The sequence below is a fragment of the Ptychodera flava genome, chromosome 6 (assembly GCF_041260155.1).
Source record: "Ptychodera flava strain L36383 chromosome 6, AS_Pfla_20210202, whole genome shotgun sequence".
NCBI classification, from domain to species: Eukaryota; Metazoa; Hemichordata; class Enteropneusta; family Ptychoderidae; genus Ptychodera; species Ptychodera flava.
The window spans coordinates 27,413,481-27,434,861 of NC_091933.1; the positions used below are offsets into that span (position 1 = coordinate 27,413,481).

Here is a 21,381-nt window from a genome sequence, read left to right on the forward strand (position 1 = left end):
TCAAACCTTTTACTTCAGTCGAATCCAAATCAGTGTAATCCACTGGAAAAGGGGTACGGACACTACATGGGGGGTACGGACACTACATTTGGCCTATAATTCATATATAAATTTTTAAATGGTGATTGTCTAAGATGAATGCATATATCATTCATCTATACCAAGTACTACAATATGTATTTTACCTTTGTTTGCTGAAAGCCAAATATAGGTGTGGAATTAAATGGTGGGGTACGGACACTACATAAATTTCCGGAAAATTTAGGCTGAGTCTTTGGCAAATTCTTGACAATAAAAGAATGGATGCTTATGACAGTAGAGTTTATTACAGTACTTAACAGATACCTGCAATGGATTTTAACAACATTTTACAAAATAACTATACATTAGAACCAAGTTATACACTGGGTTAATTGTCCATAATGAAAAACGCAAAAATCCGTAACGATGGGCTATTTTTGGATTTATTAATGGTATTAATCAACTGGTGAATAGCATGCCATGGCGTTACTTACTACTTGTATTAGACATCCTTAAGACCACACAGAAAGAAAAACATGTACCTTTACTAGAGTTTACATTATGAAAACAGCATTTTCTTAAAGTTGAAAAATGCAGTGTACCTTCGTAACAGTCAAATTTGACCATTTTCACACCACAAAAGATGCCATATCTTTGCCAAACATGGTCCGATTTTTGTAATTTTTGCTTTGATTTGCTCAGAAAATCTTACTCAAAAAGCTATCACAAGAGTAAATATATACTGTAAAATAGTTTTTTAGAATGTTTTCCGTAACACTCAAGAACAAAAGTTGGTACACTCAATTGTGAAAAAGCCGATAGTAAGTATGACTTAAGTTTATGTTGTGTCAGAGTTGGATTTTGAGCATGTGCTGTAGCAGTGATCGGAGTAACACTTTCAACTTGAACTATGAACATGTATGTGCACGTCTATGAATATGTGTATTCATACATATATGAAGTACTGGTACTATTGCGTGTGACATTTTTGACACAGAACGAAACACTGATGATCAAAAGGACGATGACAGCTGATGTACATACCATCATAAGACTGTTGCAACACTTGTAAAACTTGGCAGCTCACGATTTTCAGTTAATATTCACATTCATTCTTATCTCCGTGGGAAATATTTCTTTCAGAGATGTGCACTATGAAGTTTTGAATGAAAATAAAACCCAATTTTTTTGCTTCTTTGCAAAAAATTTTATGGTTTTGCTCAATTTTATTCAATATGCATATGGTTTTGTAATTTGGAATTCCAACGAGGGAAGTGAGACCAGCTGTTTGCAGGGAATTTTTTTTGTGCATGTTATCTAATAACTAGAGGGAAAAAGTGATGATTATTTTCAACCACAACTTCAAATCATACATATGCACTGTCTTGTATAGATTGTCTGACAAATGAAGATGTAGCAAGCCAGAATTGAATGTATAAGCCATTATAAAAAATACATTTGTGAATGTATTTCCAATGGTACACCGTGAATCAGTAGCTATAACAAACTGAATTGACGTTTGCAGTATTTTTTGCTGAGGAGCACAATTGAGTGTTACACAAATAGAAAATTACTACTATTAGGTGCCTCTGAAATCATATAGCAGTTGTAATCAAACTATATGTGTCCAGCAGTCGTAGTTGATGCAGTGTAAGAGATCTTCACCAGAATATATCAGAAATCAAATAAATGATTTCAGTTTTACCAAAATCTCAAAATGTATATCTTCCTTATTTTACTAAAAACTCTTCACACTCACTGCACAGTGATGGGGCACTGTGCTCAGAGCTACCTGTACCAACAGATAATTGTGGCATATTTGTGAACAAAAAACAGGAAACAGGTTGAAAGTACATGCAAGAAGTTTTACACCATTTTAACTCGAGTCCAACCTTTGCTTTCTCTCACTCTGATTTTCAATAAAAAGTTTTGTATTCATTTGTATTCATGGTTAGAGGGAAGGATTTTTTCCCACATTGTTGACTTTTTTCTTTGTTTTGAAAAGAGTCCTGAGATATTCATTACACATCCTAATTTTCTGGGATTTTTTTGACACCAGATTGTTCAGCGTCCAGAATGAGAGGGTGGGATATATTGATTTGTGTGTTGACAACACTATCAAATAGACGCAAGCAACAACGGTGACCTAAAAATTTGCGTTTGAAGTCTGGTGTCATGTGACAGCGGTCCGGTGTCATGTGACGGGGGCCAGTATTTAGTTACACTGTGCAGTGAAAATTGAAATAATAAAAAATGAGAGAGGCGTTACATTTTAGAACTAGGTCAACGTAGTGACTGTCCTCTCAAGCCCTTTAATGTTCAGATACACCCCGAAACAATTTGATGTGATCAGACTTTACATAAGCTTTTTCTAATTAATCAATATAACACTGCACTATAAAAACCCTGATATGGAAGATTACCAACTGATGCAATGTATCCTACAAACCAGGAATATACTAGATCAAGTACAGTACATTTGAAGAAAGGAAGGTTGTGTCTCGGTGGAGAATATCACTTAAAGTTAAAGGTCATGGTATGCAAATAACCTCAGTCGTCATCAACATGGTCTTGTACATGTACTCCTCGTTCTTTTCAATCCCTGACAAAATTAATCTGTCATATTCATGTTTCACATTGCTAATGACAAAGTGTGTTTACCAGAGACTTCGACTTGCTTAAGCCAAATGCAGTAGGGAAAATCTTTATAACATTTTGAAAATTAGGTAATAATGCAACTGGCACAGAGACTGACTCAGATCAGATGGAGTCAGTGTGTGTACCTTGTATCCATTGGCACCATGCCAACCACCTGCCATTTTTCATGTCAAGTTGTAATTAGTTTCGACAGTGAAGAATTCTACCTCAACTGGTGCAGCAGGGCCTAGACCAAGAGAAAAAAAATTACCCTTGATGTTTTATAATGATATGCAATTGTCAGAGGTATGCAAACTGTCTTCCTCTTTCAAGCAAAATAAACATAAGAAAACATACTGCAAAGTGTCGTAGCACATAATAATGCTCCTTAAAATTCTACAGACCAAATCTACACACGTTACCTACTGCGGACTGGTAGTGATATTTTTTGTGCAATGATGAAATAATCTCCATTGGTCAACTGTCTGCTGAATCCTAGCCTACTGATTAAGGTGGTGATGTGAGCTAGTTATTGTAAGTCTGATGATCCCAATACCTTGGTAATGTCTCTGACGTTCTGAAATTTCATAGACACAAAAAATATTTGTGTAAAATCTTTTGAAGACGTGGTACTCTGTGTGTATATGTTGTCTTTCTAAAATTTTGGAAAAAAACAAATTGAAAGTACAGTACACAAATACAAGTTTTGTTTGTTTATTGTGCAGTAGGCTTGCAAGCAAAACATGGTAGTGTAATTCAGAAGAGAAAGTTGACCAAATTTGATGTATCGTGGGTGAATTCTTATTTCTATTTGTGAGATACATACTCATCAAGGCGTTGCACAGTTTTACATACGCGTAATTGATACTTTCCAATATATCTGTTTGTGGAATTTGCGATGTTAATTTTTTGAGAAGAGCTTATTCTCTCGTCAAAACAAATAACAAGGTTACCACTGCACCATCAGAACTAGTCTATTGTTTGTTTTCAGTAGCTGTCCTTAAAATGCTATACTTCCCTGGTTCGTTACCATAATATACCGGTATGTAAATATTCTTGAACTTTTCATCTTACATTGGTAATATGTACCATGATATGAACCTGCCTGTAACCTGTAAAATCGTGGTGATAGTTTCTGACCTCATGCGAAGGAAACTAAAATTATTTTTATTTAGCAGAATTTAAACATAGCATGTTAAGTGTTGCATGGTATCAATTTTATAGGCTAATGAGGTGAACTGACATTGTCAAATTAAAAAAAAATTACTGCAAGGAATATCTGATAATTGTAGGTAGAGTTTTGTTGACTTCTGAACCATAATCCAAACAGGTGGCCTTCAATCTGGACCCCCTAGCTACCTGTAAAATGCTAAAATACATGTACTGCATACACACGATTCAGTGTAATATATCATGGATAAAATGAAAATATCGAAATTCTCTCAGTCATCCTTTTTTGAGGTATTAACAGTAAACTAAAAGAAAGAAACAATAAAAGCCATGCTTTTTTAGCCATGAACAAAATAAGAATTGCTTACATAGGAAAAGTGAGTGCAAGTAGAGCAATCGATAATTAGTAAATTATGATAGAATAATGTTTCTTTGATACACCTCTAGGCTCTAATATGATGTTTTAAACTTTTCCTCATTCTTTACCACGTAAAGACCGTCTTTTCATATATCAAGAATAAAAATCAAGGATTTCAAGTCATTTTTCTGTTGGAGAAGCACCTTACAACAAGTTTACCGGTGCTCCAAATTCAAAATAAATTTCAAAAACTGTTCACATGTGCATGCTGTTGTGAAGATCGATGGTGAATTGTGAAAGATTTTGAGAGCCTGAAAACCAGTCCCAGGTGCGCTTTGCTGGCATTAATTGTAGTCCCCACAGAATAGCAATTTCAGATTTCGTTACGATTGTTTCATCGTGTACAGTTTTATGACAGGGTCTTACAACATTCTTCAAATTCCAGCACCCAGCACAACAATGGTCAACCGCCAACAATGTAAAAGATTGTTGTGCAAGACAGTTTATGTTTGCACAGTGAATATCCTATCAGACAGTTGACCTTTTTCAAGAAATTGCTGCTAATTGTTCTGCAATGACTTCTTTCAATGGCATTTTGATGTATCTTATTTTATTTGCTCAAAACTTGTTTGAACAGGTGTGAAACAGGTGCATTTTATGAGCCTATGAAAATACTTTGCGTGTTGAAATAGTAAATTTTCATCATGCAGCAAGTAAGATTTATGTGGAATATGTATTTCAGTAACACATGGACTGTACTTCTATTGTTTTGATGATCAAAGGTATGTGCTCAATGGTTGATACCTTATGGGAACTATACATATATACAGCAATAAAATGTCAGTTTATGCTGAAATTATTTTTTCTGAAACTTGCTCATGACTTGTTGACTGGATATGTGCTCTCTGCTCTTTTATTCTGGCATGGATGCATACTTGTATAACATACTACTGTAATCACATGTATCTCTCAATTATACCAAAAGAATGTTTCGCCATCAAAATTGTTCAATATTATGCCCAGCCTCAAGCATAATAGAAGGTCTTTGGTATAAATATATTTGCAATTTTCAGTCAGTAGACTGATAATTATAATTATTGTTAACGTGATACTAAAACCCAAAGCGAGCATATACAAATGTTAAACATGCATATGCACATTGCTTGCGCGCACACATACACACACACGCACACTCACACACACACACACATACGCATACGTACGTGCACACACTATACAGAAATATGCATGCATTATCCTTGTCGTCATGTGAACAATACTGTATATTCATATTGTTTGGGGAATAGCGTGACACTGTGCAGCCTTGTCATATCCAACACATACAGAAAACCCCCCAACCAATACAGAGAGCCGACGACACACAGTTCAAAGTACTGCTAGCTCAATTCAGACGTGCGGTTAACTGCGTTGGGCTACCCAGTCTCAGCCAAGGCAGAAGTGTGTCGAAACACATTTTTTGTTTGCATAGCGGTCGGCATAGCAATCAGAGGAAGGCACAAAGTATATTGTCTGCATAGTTGATGAGGCCTGGAGGACAGCCCTGCATGCACTGCATCATACTGGCCCTTGTGTGTGCAAATGTGTTCCAGTGTGTGGAAGTACAGTACGAGTTGACTCTGCATTGTTTGCTGCAGACAAAGGCGCTGTCGTCGTTAGAATCCTGCATTTTGAAAGAGAGAACAGGCCTCTCTCTCCCATTGTTTGAAATTATATTTGTAACACAATGAGCAAACACGACGAGGTAAGTGCTGCTGTTAAATGAGATTTCTTAGGGAAGTTGCCCGTAGCGGTAAAATGTGGCTTTAACCATGAAATCCTAACGATGTACGTGTAGTCCTTGACTTCAATGTAAAACGTGTGAGAAATAACCCTTTAACTGCACATCTGCATAAATGCATTATTGGTCGACTTAAAAGTATTTTTCCTTGTTTTTTGCAAAACTTCCCGACAGATTACATAATTTTTAACTTCAATATGCAAGTGAAAACTGTAGGCAGGTAAACTGCGTTGATTGCATTGCAAACAGTGTGATATTTTTTCAGTTGATTTTGAATTTTCAGCATTGTACCTATTAACACAGAACAAAAGGCTGGCTCAAAGTCGAAATGTATTCATTTCATGAGGTCACTCATGCCATTATCACATTGCAAAACAATAACAAATCAAAGGATATGGTATTTTTGTCAATTCAATCATGGTGGAATCATTGCAAAGAATCGAGAAATATTTCTCAATATTTTTTTTTTGTAGTTTGCAATAAAATTCACAGAGGACAGATGCAAGGTTTTTTAGACCTGCCCAGTAAGAGCTTCAAGTCATATGCAAATTAGACAACATGCATATATATCCATATCCACTTAGTTAACTTTAGTTCCCAAACCTTTTTCGGGGTACCTGGCGGTTGCCATGGCAACAGTGTCAAGGTTCCCCTTTTTAGTGAACCAGTATCGATATCCAGGTGCCTGATAAAGCAGCCTGAACAAGGGCAGAATCATACAGCATCAACACTGTCCTCGGTGTGTTTGTGATTTACAGTTCATTGCTTCCAAGGTGCCATTATCATTCTCGCCATCGAGGGCTGGCTTTAACGAGGCATTGTCGGGAGATCGCGTTAAACCCGGTGTGTGTTTGCTGACTAACCACATCACGCCAATGTCATGATATTAAATTTTTCATCGGTGAAATTTGATATCAGTTGCCATGACAACATGGTTCAAGTTCAGTGCTGTGGTATATAATATACACGATGTACGATGTCACGTTTTTTGCTCAAGTGCACAAATCCATAGTCAAGACCTCTGCCTCTCAGATTTCATAGAGGGCAGTAAATGGCATTTGCCTTTGACTGCACGGAAGATGTCGTGAGTCTCACTGTACTTGGTTTGCTCACTGTGATTTATTGCTATAACAATACCTGGCATGTGCCCAGTGCAGAAGGGAGAGAGTCATGATATCGTGTCACAAATAGTACAGTGGTGGTCTGTACAACACAATTGGTATGAAGTCACAGTTGCTCAGAGGGTGTAGTAAGACATGCATGACATATGGAGACACTGCTGCTTCAAGGTATTACTGTAGGAAGATGATGTGATGGTTATTGTGTGATTAAATCTTCATACACACATTTTGAAGTTGCTAACTGCATTTATATCAACTTACTTCATGCCTGATATGGCTAAATTTTGTATTTCTATTCTATGATAGTGTAAGTATTTAAATAAAAGACAGAAATTTAAAACAATCCTGAAATACATACAGGGTTATTTTGAAAGAAATAAGGCCATGAAAGACTGGCCACCTTTCAAAACTGATCTTTATGAGTTTCCAAAACACCAAATTACACAATCTTTGTAATCAAAATTTTGGAACAGAGGAGTCGATAGTACTCAAAATTCACATTAATGTTGGAAGTCACTGTTGTGCAAAATATGAAAATGCTGCATTAGCTTTTGCTCAGTACATAGGAATAAAACCCTAAAATCTTTTATGTGAACCATGCAGTGATGAAAATTGTCCCTCTTCTGGGCAGCTATCCACTGTGTCACCGATCTTCTGAAGGTGTCAAAATCAGAAAACGAATAAAAAGAAGTCTTTCTACGCTGAGTAAGCCACTAAAAAAAAACAAGTTAAAAGTTTTCCCTTTTATGTGGTTTCATTAATTAATTAATTAATATCTCATGCAGCGGTCCATCAAATGTGGCTGCAAGTGGCTCACTGATACGCATGCGTCAGTGCAGTATGATAATAAAAATTCTTGACAGCATGGTCGCTACCACGATTCTTTTGATTGCATCATGGTATGTCATGGCATAGCTTCAATAGTTTTCCTTTGAGGAAGATTTGCAAGGAATTAAAGTTATAAAACTACCAAATTAAATGAAAATAAAATTGAAAATATAGAGTATCGATATATTTTCGTTTGGGATAAAGCATATCACACCGTTCGATAACATCTAGCCATGTGCGTGCTGCACACTGGCGGCCGTCTTATGTCAAGGGTCATCGCTGTGGCAAAAAGTATGCTGCAGCGCACCGAGTAGTCGGTCTCAGCGAGCTAACGAATGCGTAGCAAGCTAGGCTGTCAGCACCAGTGACAAAAAAGAGAAGTATCCTAAAAATATCTTCATCCAAAACCCATCTTCAACTGTCACTTTATTGAAACTACATAGCTGCGTGAGCTTATAGGATGTTATTCATAGGTGGCCAGGCCCTTTTCTGATTGGATAATGGACAGTCCATATCTTTACCAAACAGTGTGGTTGAAATGAGCATTTCTCTTCACTATACTTCACTGAAAAATAAAGGGTATGTTTTTGTCAAAATTATACAATAAAAATACATCTTTAGGATTAAATACTCACTTCTGTAGGAAATGAGACAAATACTTAAAAAGCAGATGACGTAAGTTATCTAGGGGACAGATGTTGTCTTGTGAATTTGCTAAAATTATTTATAGTAGCGCACACGTACATTCTGGAATTGGATCATGAAAAATTGCTGATTCTTCAAAGCCTTGCAACAAGAGTGGGTTATGAATAATCTTTGATCTAATGTTTGTCTTCCCATTTGGATTATTATCCAAAGAAGAGGATCATAATGATTAATATTTTAAAGCAGCATCCTGGTTTCATTTTTACTTGTGTGCAAGATTTTCGACATACAAGTTTAGTGAATGCAGTGCTGTATAGTCATTGCAACTGTGTTTTTCTGACTGCAGTATAGTCAAGTTATCACGAGATTTCAGAAGAAACGTACTGCCGATTGCATTCATTCTGAGCGTGCGTGTATCCACTACTGAGAGTATTCACCTCACAAAAGCGAGACGACAGCACAGGATCATATTGCTGAATCTAAGTCAAACGGTTTGAAATGAAAAGTAGCATTTATCCATCCAAATTCTCTGAAATGACTTTGTTCTACACCGTTGCAGACTTGAACTAAATCTACGCATACTATGAATCTTTGGTAAAGGGACCCGCACATGTATGTGTTTTTATGCGTCGGGAAAATTGTCATTTCTTCACGTACAGTTGTTCCAAGTGCCACTGGTGGTGAAAACAAGGGTACGAACATTTCAAAAGCATCTATTTGTCGTCGATTGCTTCCAAGTATTCCCCTGCAAGTGTTGACATTCCTGGAAAGGTCATGTTATTCTGAAGTCTCCAAACGTCATTGTCATACTTGCAAGACATGATAATAGCAGTACCTCTGGAACCTGCCCCTTGTTGGAACAATAGCTGTTGCATTTTGGGAAATCTGAAAGTTCAAAAAGCATGTCTCAATATACTTTGTAACAATACATACTGGGATTTCTGTGCAGTGATATAAAAATAACATTTGTGATATACCGTACAGTATGTGTTCTGCTGCACGTGAATGTATGTGTACTATCACAACATGGTTCTCTTTCTCACCTACAAATAAAAAAAATCACAGAGGCAACGGTTTTAATTCCATGCCACATGTACATGCAGGAGGCATTGTTTATTGACATCAGACCGTTGTTTCATCCTACATGTTGCCGTAGCTAATCATTGTTGAGTACAAACACTCTGTTTTCCTTCCTTCCAGATGATTTTACATGTAAATTTACTAAACCTCCAGCTGTATTATGCAAAGACTAAAAATTATAGACTGGTCAACATGATGAAGCTTCCTGTCAAATCTCTATAATGCTGGAACGTACAATAATTTACAATGAGTGTTAACAGGGCTGTGGTTAATTAGAACACGTGTGATAAGTGAAAGGGGTGTAACACTACCGGTATTTTGATTTTCATGTGCTAATAAGCAATAACCGTGTGCTACAGTCACGCTTTGAGTTTTGTTTCTCATGCACCTGGTATAACTACGCTGTATCCCCAGTCATCTTAGATGATGATGAAGATCATTCATCCCTGTCCTTGTTCTGTTGGGATTAAATTAATCACTCATATCCACATACAGAATATGAATCAAAAACGTCAGGTCAATGTACTTGCAAATGTGAAGTAGATCTTGTACGTGCTTTCTCAATGACATATAACACTGAGCAAGACAAAAGGCAATGTCACAGAGACAGCATATAACATTTTATAGGCGTCCAGTCTGAGGCCTGTATTATCAGAGTGTTAATCAGGTCTACTGTCTGTTCAGTCGGCTCATTGTGTCGCGTCAGTCGTAACCATTTCATAGGTCTTGTCAATATAGACAGATTCTGCGAGGTGTCCTTATGCTGAGGTCGTGTCAAAAGGTTGGTAGGTGGGGGTGTCACGTAAACTTCCTCAGTCAAGCTGAGATTTTACTTTGCATGCACAGGTGTGTCTTTTTTGTGCTTCATAATTAATGCAGCTGTTTCAATGTTAGCCAGGTTTGCTGCACAGATGAATGCATGCACAGTTTGTGTCTGAGGCAGAGGTACTTTACAGTGAGTGTTCAAAATTGCATGAAAATGTTTCACCAACTATTAACTGGACGCACGATTTTGTCTCACTTCCTCCTGTTCCCCGGTAAAATAAATAAATTTATTAGGTAAAATAAATAATTTAATTGATTTAGTTAATGATGTAACTCATCCGGCATCCACGTCCACAAAACAATTGGTGTCTTGTTGAACAAGCAGCGCATCACAGCTCCACAGCATAGTCACTTCAGAACAGCCGGCAGTTGCCAGTGTGGTCAAGGTCAAGGTTGAGCTGGGGATTTTATTCGGTGTGTTTGCAGAGTAGAATGGAATGAATAATGAATTAAAAACACATCACACGCAGAGTTTCTTTTCTTCAGCCGTTCCCATTTGCCAAGATTTGGATCAATATATCGTGGTGTATTAGCATGTACAAGTACCCTTCTTTCAGTCAGCTGTTATTTCCCAAACAAATTAAGCACCAATTTTTTTCCTTTTTAATCTTTCTCTTATGTTCAACTGAAAATATTGACTCCCTCATTTGGGCCAGCCAGTCACAGGACTTTTAAACCAGAAAAGTACAAAGGGAACTCAAGTGCGTATTCATCACGTGGCCCTATCAGTCAGGTCTCAGTTCATTATGATAAAAGAGAGGCCTTGATTTATGGGTCAGGGGTCAAAGGTTTAAGGTCTTTCATTGTTGGTACGTGTATACAGTACATACACTGTGAACTTGTATACAAGGTTGGTTGCAAAAGTGGAACCGTTGTTCTTGTCCTAAAATATCAACAATAGTTGAATAGTAATTTGACATTGTACAAGTTTCTTTATTGTTTTCACAATCACCGCATAATGGGTCTTATTTTTGAGTTATTCGTGTTTGTGAATATGGGCATATGTCATTCATTGTAACTTTAATAGGCACACTTCTGGTGCAGCACTTTTTTCATTTTTAAGGCACTGTAGTATTTGAAAAACCTTGGCCTCAAAGTAATGGCAGAGCCTTTTCTATGTGGACAAATATAACAAACATTAAATAAATTCTTAATATGTACAAACGTTATAAAGCCCATAGAGGTTAAAATTCTTGGTAAAAGAAAAAAGTAAGACCCATCATGTTAGTTAAGCTATTTTACAGGCATCACTTCCAAAATTGAATAAAAAATTAAAAACAAACAGTCAGCTTGTTGTTTGAGCTCAAGGAAAATTGCAAGCAGCAAACACACATATGTTGGCAGTGATACACAGATTCAACATTCTGCATTCAGTCTACAAGGTATTCAGCTCTGAATTGTAATATGTCCACTGGCTTGAAATGGCAAGTACAGTGTCCAACAGAAACTGTATTTGTCAATGTGATAATTCAGGAAAAAAGTTGATAGTAGAATTCATTTGTGCAATTTTCATGTTTTTGTTTGTTTTGGTTTTTTTTTTTGGGGGGGGGGGGGGAGGAAAGGGGAAGGGGTTAGAATGTGATTTTTAGACCACATTTACTACATGTACTTAGATGGCTATAGTGAGTATGTAACATGAAACACGGCACGCACATGTTGTTTGCTATTCTGTCCACTGTCAGCTTGTCAATGTACCTTTGTAAATCCAAGGTCAGTATTCTGCTTCATAATCCTAATCTGCCAATTGTGAATATTGAACAGAAATAACACGGTATTTTTCTGTCAACTAGAATTGATAGTGTGAAATTTTGTAATTTCACCATTGGCACGTTCAGAATTTCATTTTTTTTCTGGTAGAGAATTCAATAAATCAAAGAGAAAGATGTTTTCCGAAAGTGTTGTGTAAATGCGATTTCGAGTGATATAATGTGATGAGACACACACTTCTAAAATTGTGTATGCTTGCTCAGAGCATTGAATCGCACGACTGCCAAATAACGTCAGCATTGGAGAGTGCCTGACACCGAAGAAGCTGGCCTTGAGAACAGACAGAAAGCAGAGCAAATTGCAAAACATAATTTTTGTAATGTCACAGTGGGGCGGTGGGAATGACGTCAGCGGTGGCGAGTTTTAATACCATGTACGTAAATTTGCCTAACCTTAGTCGGCTACCTGTCTCTTGTGCGTTTTTTTCCCACTATGACTTATTCCGAGGTAATTTGCCCGCGGAACATTGCAGTGACTGCCTTCTGTAGCTTCATTAGGCCTGGTTGGGCCTAAATCCCTGCATGATTAGCTGGCTTTTTGACCTAGTCACCGTTTTATATGGACGCTCATGACGTAGACAGGAGCAGTGCTCTTAATTCTTTTCTGTTGCTATTCTTAACAGGCTGATGACGTCTGCAGACAGGCTCGACTTTTTTTTTCCCCCAGCCTAAATTAACAATATTTTCACTCGATATAGAAACAGCTCTGTTTGAAGGCAACAAAGCCCACTCACAGGAAATTTTTGGTTTTCTGAAGTTTATGTCAGAAAAATTCAACATCTTGCATTAGGATTTTGCTGAGTTTTGTCTGATTTATATAATGAGGTTCTGCTGTCATTGATACATTTCTGTATAAATTGTAAATTGCAGCATAATTTACCATTTGACAAGATACCGAAGGAATGTTCCCATCGGTCGCTGTGAAATGTTGACTGCATATACACAAAAACAATAAAAATATGTCCAATAACATATGTGCTTTGTGCACGGCCAAGTTTACCATGCTCTTCAATCAGAGCCACTGCCCCTGTTGTCATGGTTACGTCAGCATAGTGTCTTCGCTATCTTTTTTAAAGAGCTGAGGTAACCTGGCAGGCTCTCTCATTGTGATGCAGTGCGTGAAATTCATCCAGGGTAGCGTTTCACAATCTTGCAGGCGCCTAAAAATAGGTGGTATCTCACAGAGGGCATTTCACTGACAGGGCATTCCTCTCTCTCTCTCTCTCTCTGCCGACATTACTAACATACTTCCATATCTCTCTGCAATGAGTGGTGATCTCTGCCATATGCCTAACGTCACTGGTATTCCCTCCCTCCTCATCTGTTCAGGGAAAGAGAATGCATCATTGCAAGAACTACCGAAAAAAGACGTTTAAAAAAAAACTATTTAAAAAAAATGTGTTTTTCTTGTTTGAAAGCAAATGGTAGAATAATGAGAGAACTTATTTGACACACTGGCCACATGCCTCCAAATCCAACATACTTGCTATGTTTATGCTGTTTTCCTTCCATGAAAATAAATAACACACAGTTTGCATTCTCAAAAAATAAATGTTTCCCACTTTAACAATCTTTTGAAGGGAGAATTTAAGGATTAACTGTCAAACACTTTGAATTAGCTGCGTGTTTTTTTAGCAATTTTCGATTTTCATTGCAATCAGTGAGGTGTGAATTTAGCTGAAAAGACATCTTCGCCATATGGGAAAAAGTTTTTAAATTGGCGGCATCTTAAATTAGCAAATTTAATCACTTAGCTAAGTTAGCTAAAATAGGATGCTAGCTAAAACGACTTGTCAGGCAATTTAGCCATCTGTTGGTTTCACGAATGCCCAATACAAACTGAACTATTTTGATTCATGCAGTTTGTTCATTTTATCAAATCATATTTCACAACAACACGTCAGCAATAATTTAAGGACAGTTACATGTACAGGGACATCATACAACGGTGTTATATGAAAGGAAAATTTTAATCTCTTCTAAAATTCATTTGAGAACTATGTAAATATTACATGTAGTCTTATATCTGTTTTGGTATCTTTCTGGAGGAGATCTGTCAAATTGTTGAATTTGTTGATTTGGCTTGCACAATGACCATCAGTGCATGGGTCATATCACAATACTGTACTCTCTGTAAACAAACCTACAGCCACCATATCATCATTCAGTGCAAGCGTACATGTATATGATAAACACAAAAGTAACCAATAATAAATACCCAAATAAGCAAAGTCACACTGGTGACCCCCAGTTCATGGACACATGTTCAAATATGCAGATAGAAGTAATGCTACAAGGAAACATAAGGCCAAAAGTCAAAGGCCTGGCAGGTTCACTGACCAACTGGACAGTGACCAAGTGGACAATTGACCATTTGGCCATTGCTAAAAAAAGAAACGCAGTTGGCATTGTTTGGATATTTGAAGTCTATAAAGCTGGAGAAAAGACTGATGTGTAGTGTTTTGTCATTGCTGGATGGTGAAACTAATAAGAGCAATGTGAAGATTGCTCAGTTTGCTTAACAAGATCAATGGCTTTTATTCAGGCACACCACTTTAACCCTTTGAACCCGGCTCGGACAGAAATGTCCGATGACGTCACAGGGTACAAGGGGGTCAGGGTGCAAAGGGTTAAACAAAGGCAGATACAGTATAAAGCTCCAAAAATGTCTTTGATAAGAAATGGCCCTAATTTGCAATGGTAACTAATGATGATGTACAGTTACAGTGGGCTAGTGGTACTGTACACTACTGCAGCTTTTGAAGTGCGGAATCCCTGGTTTTATTATGGCTACAGAGGAATGTTCTGAATTTGTTTGTCTTGTCATGAAAATGACCAAAAAATCAGGAAACAGGCACCAACATGCAGGCCTCATTCTGAGTCATATGAAAAAATGTGATGGGAACTGCTGCTTCTCCCTACGCTGTCTGCCACATTTCCCGCGGTTCACAAGTTTCCCTTGCATTGAGTGCTGGTTGTTTTCAGAGTTAAGTACATCAGTTAATTTGAAGTAGAATCAACAGGTTGCCATTGCTAGATACCCGAGACATGCGGCGCAGTTCAGTCAGTCAGCGATACAGCTTCGTGGTCCCTTCCATGTCAAACTCTGGGCACAGGATGAAGTCCGAGGTATGATGTGAATTCAGCAGGGTTCTGGAAAGAAATCTGCATGATAGTAGCAGGGTATAATAGTATTGTGTAGCAGAGTGGGAACACTTGCCATGTATACCGGTATGTGTGTGTGAGATAGAAGGGCCACAAACTGTATATGACTCTTTTGAGATCATGTAACTTATTTAATTACTATATTACATGCATGTGCTAATATAGAGGTCAAAATTTTGTTTGCTCAGCCATTGAAATTGGCCTCCAAATATTTCAATTGATATTCCCAAAACTTGATTATCCTCATTGTAATATACAATGTAAAGGCTCAATGTTTGATTAAGAAAGCCTAGGAGTCTCAATCCACAGAAGACATGCGAATAGTTGCTTGGTGTGTTTTGTTTTCCCATTGAGCTGTTCAAGCCATCTGTGTTGTCACTGTTTTTACACTGGGCATCTCAGTGTAATTGTTATTGTAGAAGGTACAGCTGTTCCAACCACATTACAGTCTTTGCAGCATCAATTTTGGAGTGTTGATATAGCAGAGGAGGATAAAAAGCCGACTTGTTTGCTCGGATGTCTGGTCAAACCCTAATAGAATTTTTAGGCTTTGTTGGTAATTCTTATCAAAACATGTTGTGTCCTAGGTCTGAGGTGAAGGTCATTAGGCCCCCTTGACCTTTAACATGAGTATCTGGACACCTGGCCATAGGAAATGGTCTAGGCTTTTGTTGATGAGAAATATTTTATGATGATTTTGTGGGAGAAATTTTTTTTTTACGAGTGCATGATACAGTACCTTGTAATTGTAAACAAGATGTACATGTACCAGGTATGGCAAGTGAGTGTGCGCAGACAGTCCAATGACTTTCCGCCAACTTCAGAGTTTGATTGTTTACGTCCTGACGAGGGTTCTCAATTGACCATTTTTGCGACCCCTACATGACCTGGCACCCGGTTGCAAATTCATTATTTTTCTGTCATCAGAATGCAAATTTTTCATTCAAAATGATAATTCAGGTCAATGAACATGGTTGGCTGGTATGAAGACTTTGTAAACCCCTGTTGGACTCATACCAACAGAAATACCAGAATGTACATGTAGGGGTCAGGTAGGGGTCATGAAACTTGTCCATTGATGAGGATTATTTCTGTGGATGCACAAAACAGAAATACCAGAATGTACATGTAGGGGTCAGGTAGGGGTCATGAAACTTGTCCATTGATGAGGATTATTTCTGTGGATGCACAACTTCTGATAAAACCAATTATATTTGAATGGCAATAACACAACAATACATTTTTTTACCTTTGAATATTTTCTACATGTAGTTCTATATAATACATAAATGTTTATCATCATGCAAATTATATGCAAGTAGCAAAACCTCTCAGTGGAAGAAAGATTTCAAATAAAGAGGAAAGGACTTGCATTCATATTCACAAACAGATCAAATGCCACTCTAAAAATTGCCATAATCAAGCAATATTTGTCAGTTAAAAAGTGAAAGTTTGGTTAGACACCCAGCACTGAGGTTAACATTGCATAGAGCGTTTACAAGTTACCACAGAAAACAACAGTAGTCAGACTGGTAGCGGGACCTTGCCTACCTAAATGTAATACACGTATTTTGTGTGCGCGCACAATTCATGTTTCAATAGGATTCACAGAAGTGCTTATAGTGCAGATGGATTTTATCATCATTGCACCTGCAAGACTCTAAAAAAGTCTTTCTCCAGTTGTTTTGGAATACCTTCTCAATCAGATTTTTAAAAAGCAGCCAAAATAAGACTTGGAGTCACTCACACCTGAGATACAGGATTATCAGACAGAAACATTGAAAGCTACCCAATCTTTGTAGATTGGTTAGTTACAGTTGGCATAAATGTATGGAATATTGGTTATGTCAACCCTGTTTCTGACACTTCTTTTTCTTGTTATGTTTTTGTTGATACTTGCAGCTGAAGAATGTCCAGAATCTCATCAACATCACCACAGAGGCAATCAAGAGAGTTATCAAACTGATTGGCGACAAACAGCACCCACCTGCACTCTATGTTGAGGTAAGTCACTTGCAGACCTCGCCAATACACATGATACATACAGACACTCATACCAAGATGGTGGGTCTTAACAACACCTACCTGCACACTATGTTGAGGTAAGTCATTGTAAGACCTTGACAAACAACACCCACACACATACCATGGTGGGTTGATCATACCGCAGCACTGACGTCCAGTGTAATTCCATGGAATTTGGAAGAGACAAGCCCAACGGGATAGAATACATGTACTCGCAAGTCATATTTTCATTGCGCAGGCCAAAGATTGGAACTTCTGTTAGTACTCTGTACATCTGTAATGTTGGATGTCCTCCATAATAATATTGCTTTATGCAAAGTGTATAAATGTGCATTGTTTCAGTTCAAGCAAATTAATAATGAATCATTATCAATGGAGAGTGGTCATTGGCCTAAAATTTTGCAGTAATGTGGACAACTTTGTGAATGGAAGCTTGTTGACATACTGTTCTTGTTTGCGTTATCTTTGTTTCTGTTTCACAAAGCTGTCCTAAAGTCAAGCTATGGCAGCTTATCCTGACTGCTGCCGCAAAGAGGCCAGGGATCTCTGATGATGGAAGGTGCCGGACAGGTCTTCAATATTTATAATGGATCCTGACAAAAGTGGACAATGAGTCCGCGGTCAAAAGAATTACTCTCACACAATTGGGATTTTTTTAGTTTCCAAGTAGCATACATACATGTAGTAACCCATGGACTTGCTCATGGCTGATCAGGGCCTGTGTTATCATCAAGGTTGATGAGGAACAGGCTAGCCAATAACAACGCTGCAAAAGTGTCCCATTTACAAGGTGATTGAAATGGCTATATTAACTACAGCGAACAGTATTAGTAAATATAGGTCGCATATCTTTGCTGGAAACAGAAAGTAGGGCGCTTCAGGTGTCTAATGTAATTGAACACTCTTGATTTGCACTTGGGTGATGTTTTGCATCTCAAATTAAAATGAAATCAGGGTTCGGGAAATTGTAATCCATCTTTGAGCTGGAGTTTCATGCTTACAGCAGATGTGCGAAATGCTAATCTCTGATGACATTTTCAGATTTCTGAGTTTGTTTCAAGTTTGTGTCTTTCTTTTCCCAGGGTAATAGCTGTCTGCACTGTACAAACAAGGCCAATGTGCTGCTGCAAGTTGGTCAATACCTCATGCAAGAGAAACATCAGACACACCAAAATCTTTCTGTGGGTTTTTTTGGAAAAATCAATAGAAACCTTATTTTTGTACACTCTGCCCAAAAAAATGTTGCCAATAATTTGTCAACAACAGTGAAGCCCTGGTTCAGTTTTATCGAACGTTGTGTATTTATGGATGCAGCATAGAACCATAGACCCTGGAGAAAAGTTTCTCAAAGGTCTATAATAGAACAATCAATAAAAATTGTCAATGACTGCATGTTGTTTTGTGACTCGTGTTTCCTGTATATGTATAGTGCATTTGTTGCCACATAGGTGTTCTGCATACCTGTAGTCACAGGTGAAAAAAGTCAACTGCAGAAAACTGGGATCAGCACAGTGATAAGGGTTGTTTCTCTATAAAAGGGCAGTACCGGTATAACTATAAAAATTATCGGGTCCACTGTTCTTCAGGTTTTCAAAAGGATACTTTTTTGTTGGTGGCCTTCAAAGGAACAGGGAATTGATAATTCATTCAGATACCTGTGCTTGGGACATATAGATTTCCTCTGATATGATACATGTACCAATGCAAGACATTCCATGTTATTCACTGGTTTTGTTAGCTCCGCTGTCAGCGACGCGGAGCTTATCAAATAGGTTGATTTTCCGTTGGCGTCTGTCGTTCGTCCATCCGTCCGTCCATCGTCCGTCAACATTGCCTTCTCCTGTGAAACCGCAAGTCCGATTGCTTTGAAATTTCATATGCTGTTCACTTTGGATGACCTCACTTAAGCATATTCAAATTGTGGTGAAATTTGCATATTTGTATTTTTGGGGCATTTTTTGCCGTTTTTGGTAAAAAAATCTCCTTCTCCGAAACCGCTCGTTTGATTGCTTTGAAATTTGATATGCAGTTTACTTAGGGTGACTTCAGTTAGATTTGTTCAAATCGTTTTTTTAAGACAATTTTTGTCATTTTTGGTCAAAAAATCTTTAAAAATCTTTTTCTTCAAAACTACCGGTCAGATAGCTTTGATGTTTGGTACATAGGTCCCAAGGGATGACCTACTTCAGATTTGTTCAAATTGTGCAGAAATATGCAAATTTGTATTTTTAAGGCAATTTTTGCCATTTTTGGTCAAAAAATGTATTTCTCAAAAAGGACTGGTCTGATAGCTTTGAAATTTGGTATACAGGTTTCTACAGAGAAACTTAGTAATATATATTGAATTTCTGATGAAATCTGTAATTCTGTAATTTTGGGGCAATTTTTGCCATTTTTGGTCAAAAAATGTGTATTTCCAAAACTACTCATCTGATAGCTTTGAAATTTGGTGTACAGCTTCTTACAGATGAACTTAATGATATTTATTGAAATTATGATGAAATCTGCAATGTTGTATTTTTGGGGCAATTTTTGCCATTTTTGGTCAAAAAATGTATTTCTCCAAAACTACAAGTCTGATAGCTTTGAAATTTAATATGCAGGTTCCTACAAATGAACTTAATATGATATATTGAAATTATGATGAAATCTGCAATTTTGTATTTTTAGGGCAATTTTTGCCATTTTTGGTCAAAAAATGTATTTCTCCAAAACTACTAGTCTGATAGATTTGAAATTTGATATGCAGGTTGCTACAGATGAACTAAATGTGATATATTGAAATTATGATGAAATTTGTAATTTTGTATTTAAGGGCAATTTTTTGCCATTTTTAGTCAAAAAATTTGTTTCTCAAAAACTGCAAGTCTGACAGCTTTGATATTTGGTACACAGGTTCCAAGGGATTATTTTAATATATGATTTATTGAAATTATGGTGAAATCTGCAATTTTTATTTCTTCGGGCAATTTTTGCCATTTTTGGTCAGAAAATTTCACTCTCAAACAACTACTCGTCAGATAGCTTTGGTTGACATGTTCTCAGGGATGATCCAATGTGATAGATTCAAATCTTCAATCGTGTACTTTTGCAGATATTTTAACCACTACTTTTTTCTGGCCACTGAAATAAGCTATCAAAGATTTCCACCTTCTTCATCAAGGTGTCAAAAATAGTTATTCTCTACATAAACACAGCGGAGCTATATCGGCCGTTAGGTCGCTTGTTTTATTATTGGTCTTTCAAAGTATAGATGTGCGTGGTTGTTGACAATCTTGTCTTTCAATAATGCAACTGCACAAATACTTCAATTTGGTTGAAGGTACATGTACATATATTGTCTCCAATGTACCAGTACATGTATCGTATCAGACACTAACACTAACTTGTTTAGACTTATCACCATGCATGCTTAGCTGTGAGGACCCAGCTGGCAAACAGGTTCAGTCACACTTCCACAAAGCAGATATCTGTATCTCATACCCTGTACAATGTCATTATTTTTATCTTTTGGTGGTTTGATTATGACAGGTTGACCAGCTGAACATGCAACTTGCACGCAGCTTTTCCATGGAGGATAAACAGCTCACTCAACTTGACCTTGTCAACATATGAGCAATATTCTATGGATTCTGTCAAATAATCAAGAAAAGTTACACAGTACTCAACAATTTCTGCCACATGCAGAGAATTATGTTAATGCAGGACCTTAAAAGCTGACAAACCATGAACCCTATTGTAGAAGTGCTGGTACCGCAAGGTTTTATCCGACATTGAACATGTCATCCATAGAAATTTATTTCACCTCATTGTTGCATTTAAAAGAGGCTATCTCATTTTTTCATGACACTAAAAATGCCAAAACGGCTACTACTCTCTTTTCTCAGTCGTAGTGAGTGAAGTCTGCACATTATCAAGTCTATAGCTTTTCAGGCTTATTCA

At 37.3% G+C, this 21,381-nt stretch overlaps 1 protein-coding gene across 13 annotated transcripts in view; it reads left to right on the plus strand.

Annotated features, from left to right (window-relative positions):
• Positions 1-21,381, plus strand: part of LOC139135365 (serine/threonine-protein kinase B-raf-like) — a 68,689-nt gene that overhangs the window by 12,563 nt on the left and 34,745 nt on the right. For 10 of the 13 annotated variants that reach the window (XM_070702725.1, XM_070702715.1, XM_070702717.1 and 7 more), the window contains exon 2: positions 17,317-17,418. In XM_070702725.1, the coding sequence (XP_070558826.1) occupies positions 17,317-17,418 (102 nt within the window). Of the gene's footprint in view, positions 1-5,820; positions 5,949-15,151; positions 15,379-17,316; positions 17,419-21,381 lie in introns of those variants that run through there. The other 3 variants (XM_070702721.1, XM_070702727.1, XM_070702716.1) reach the window with 3 other exon arrangements.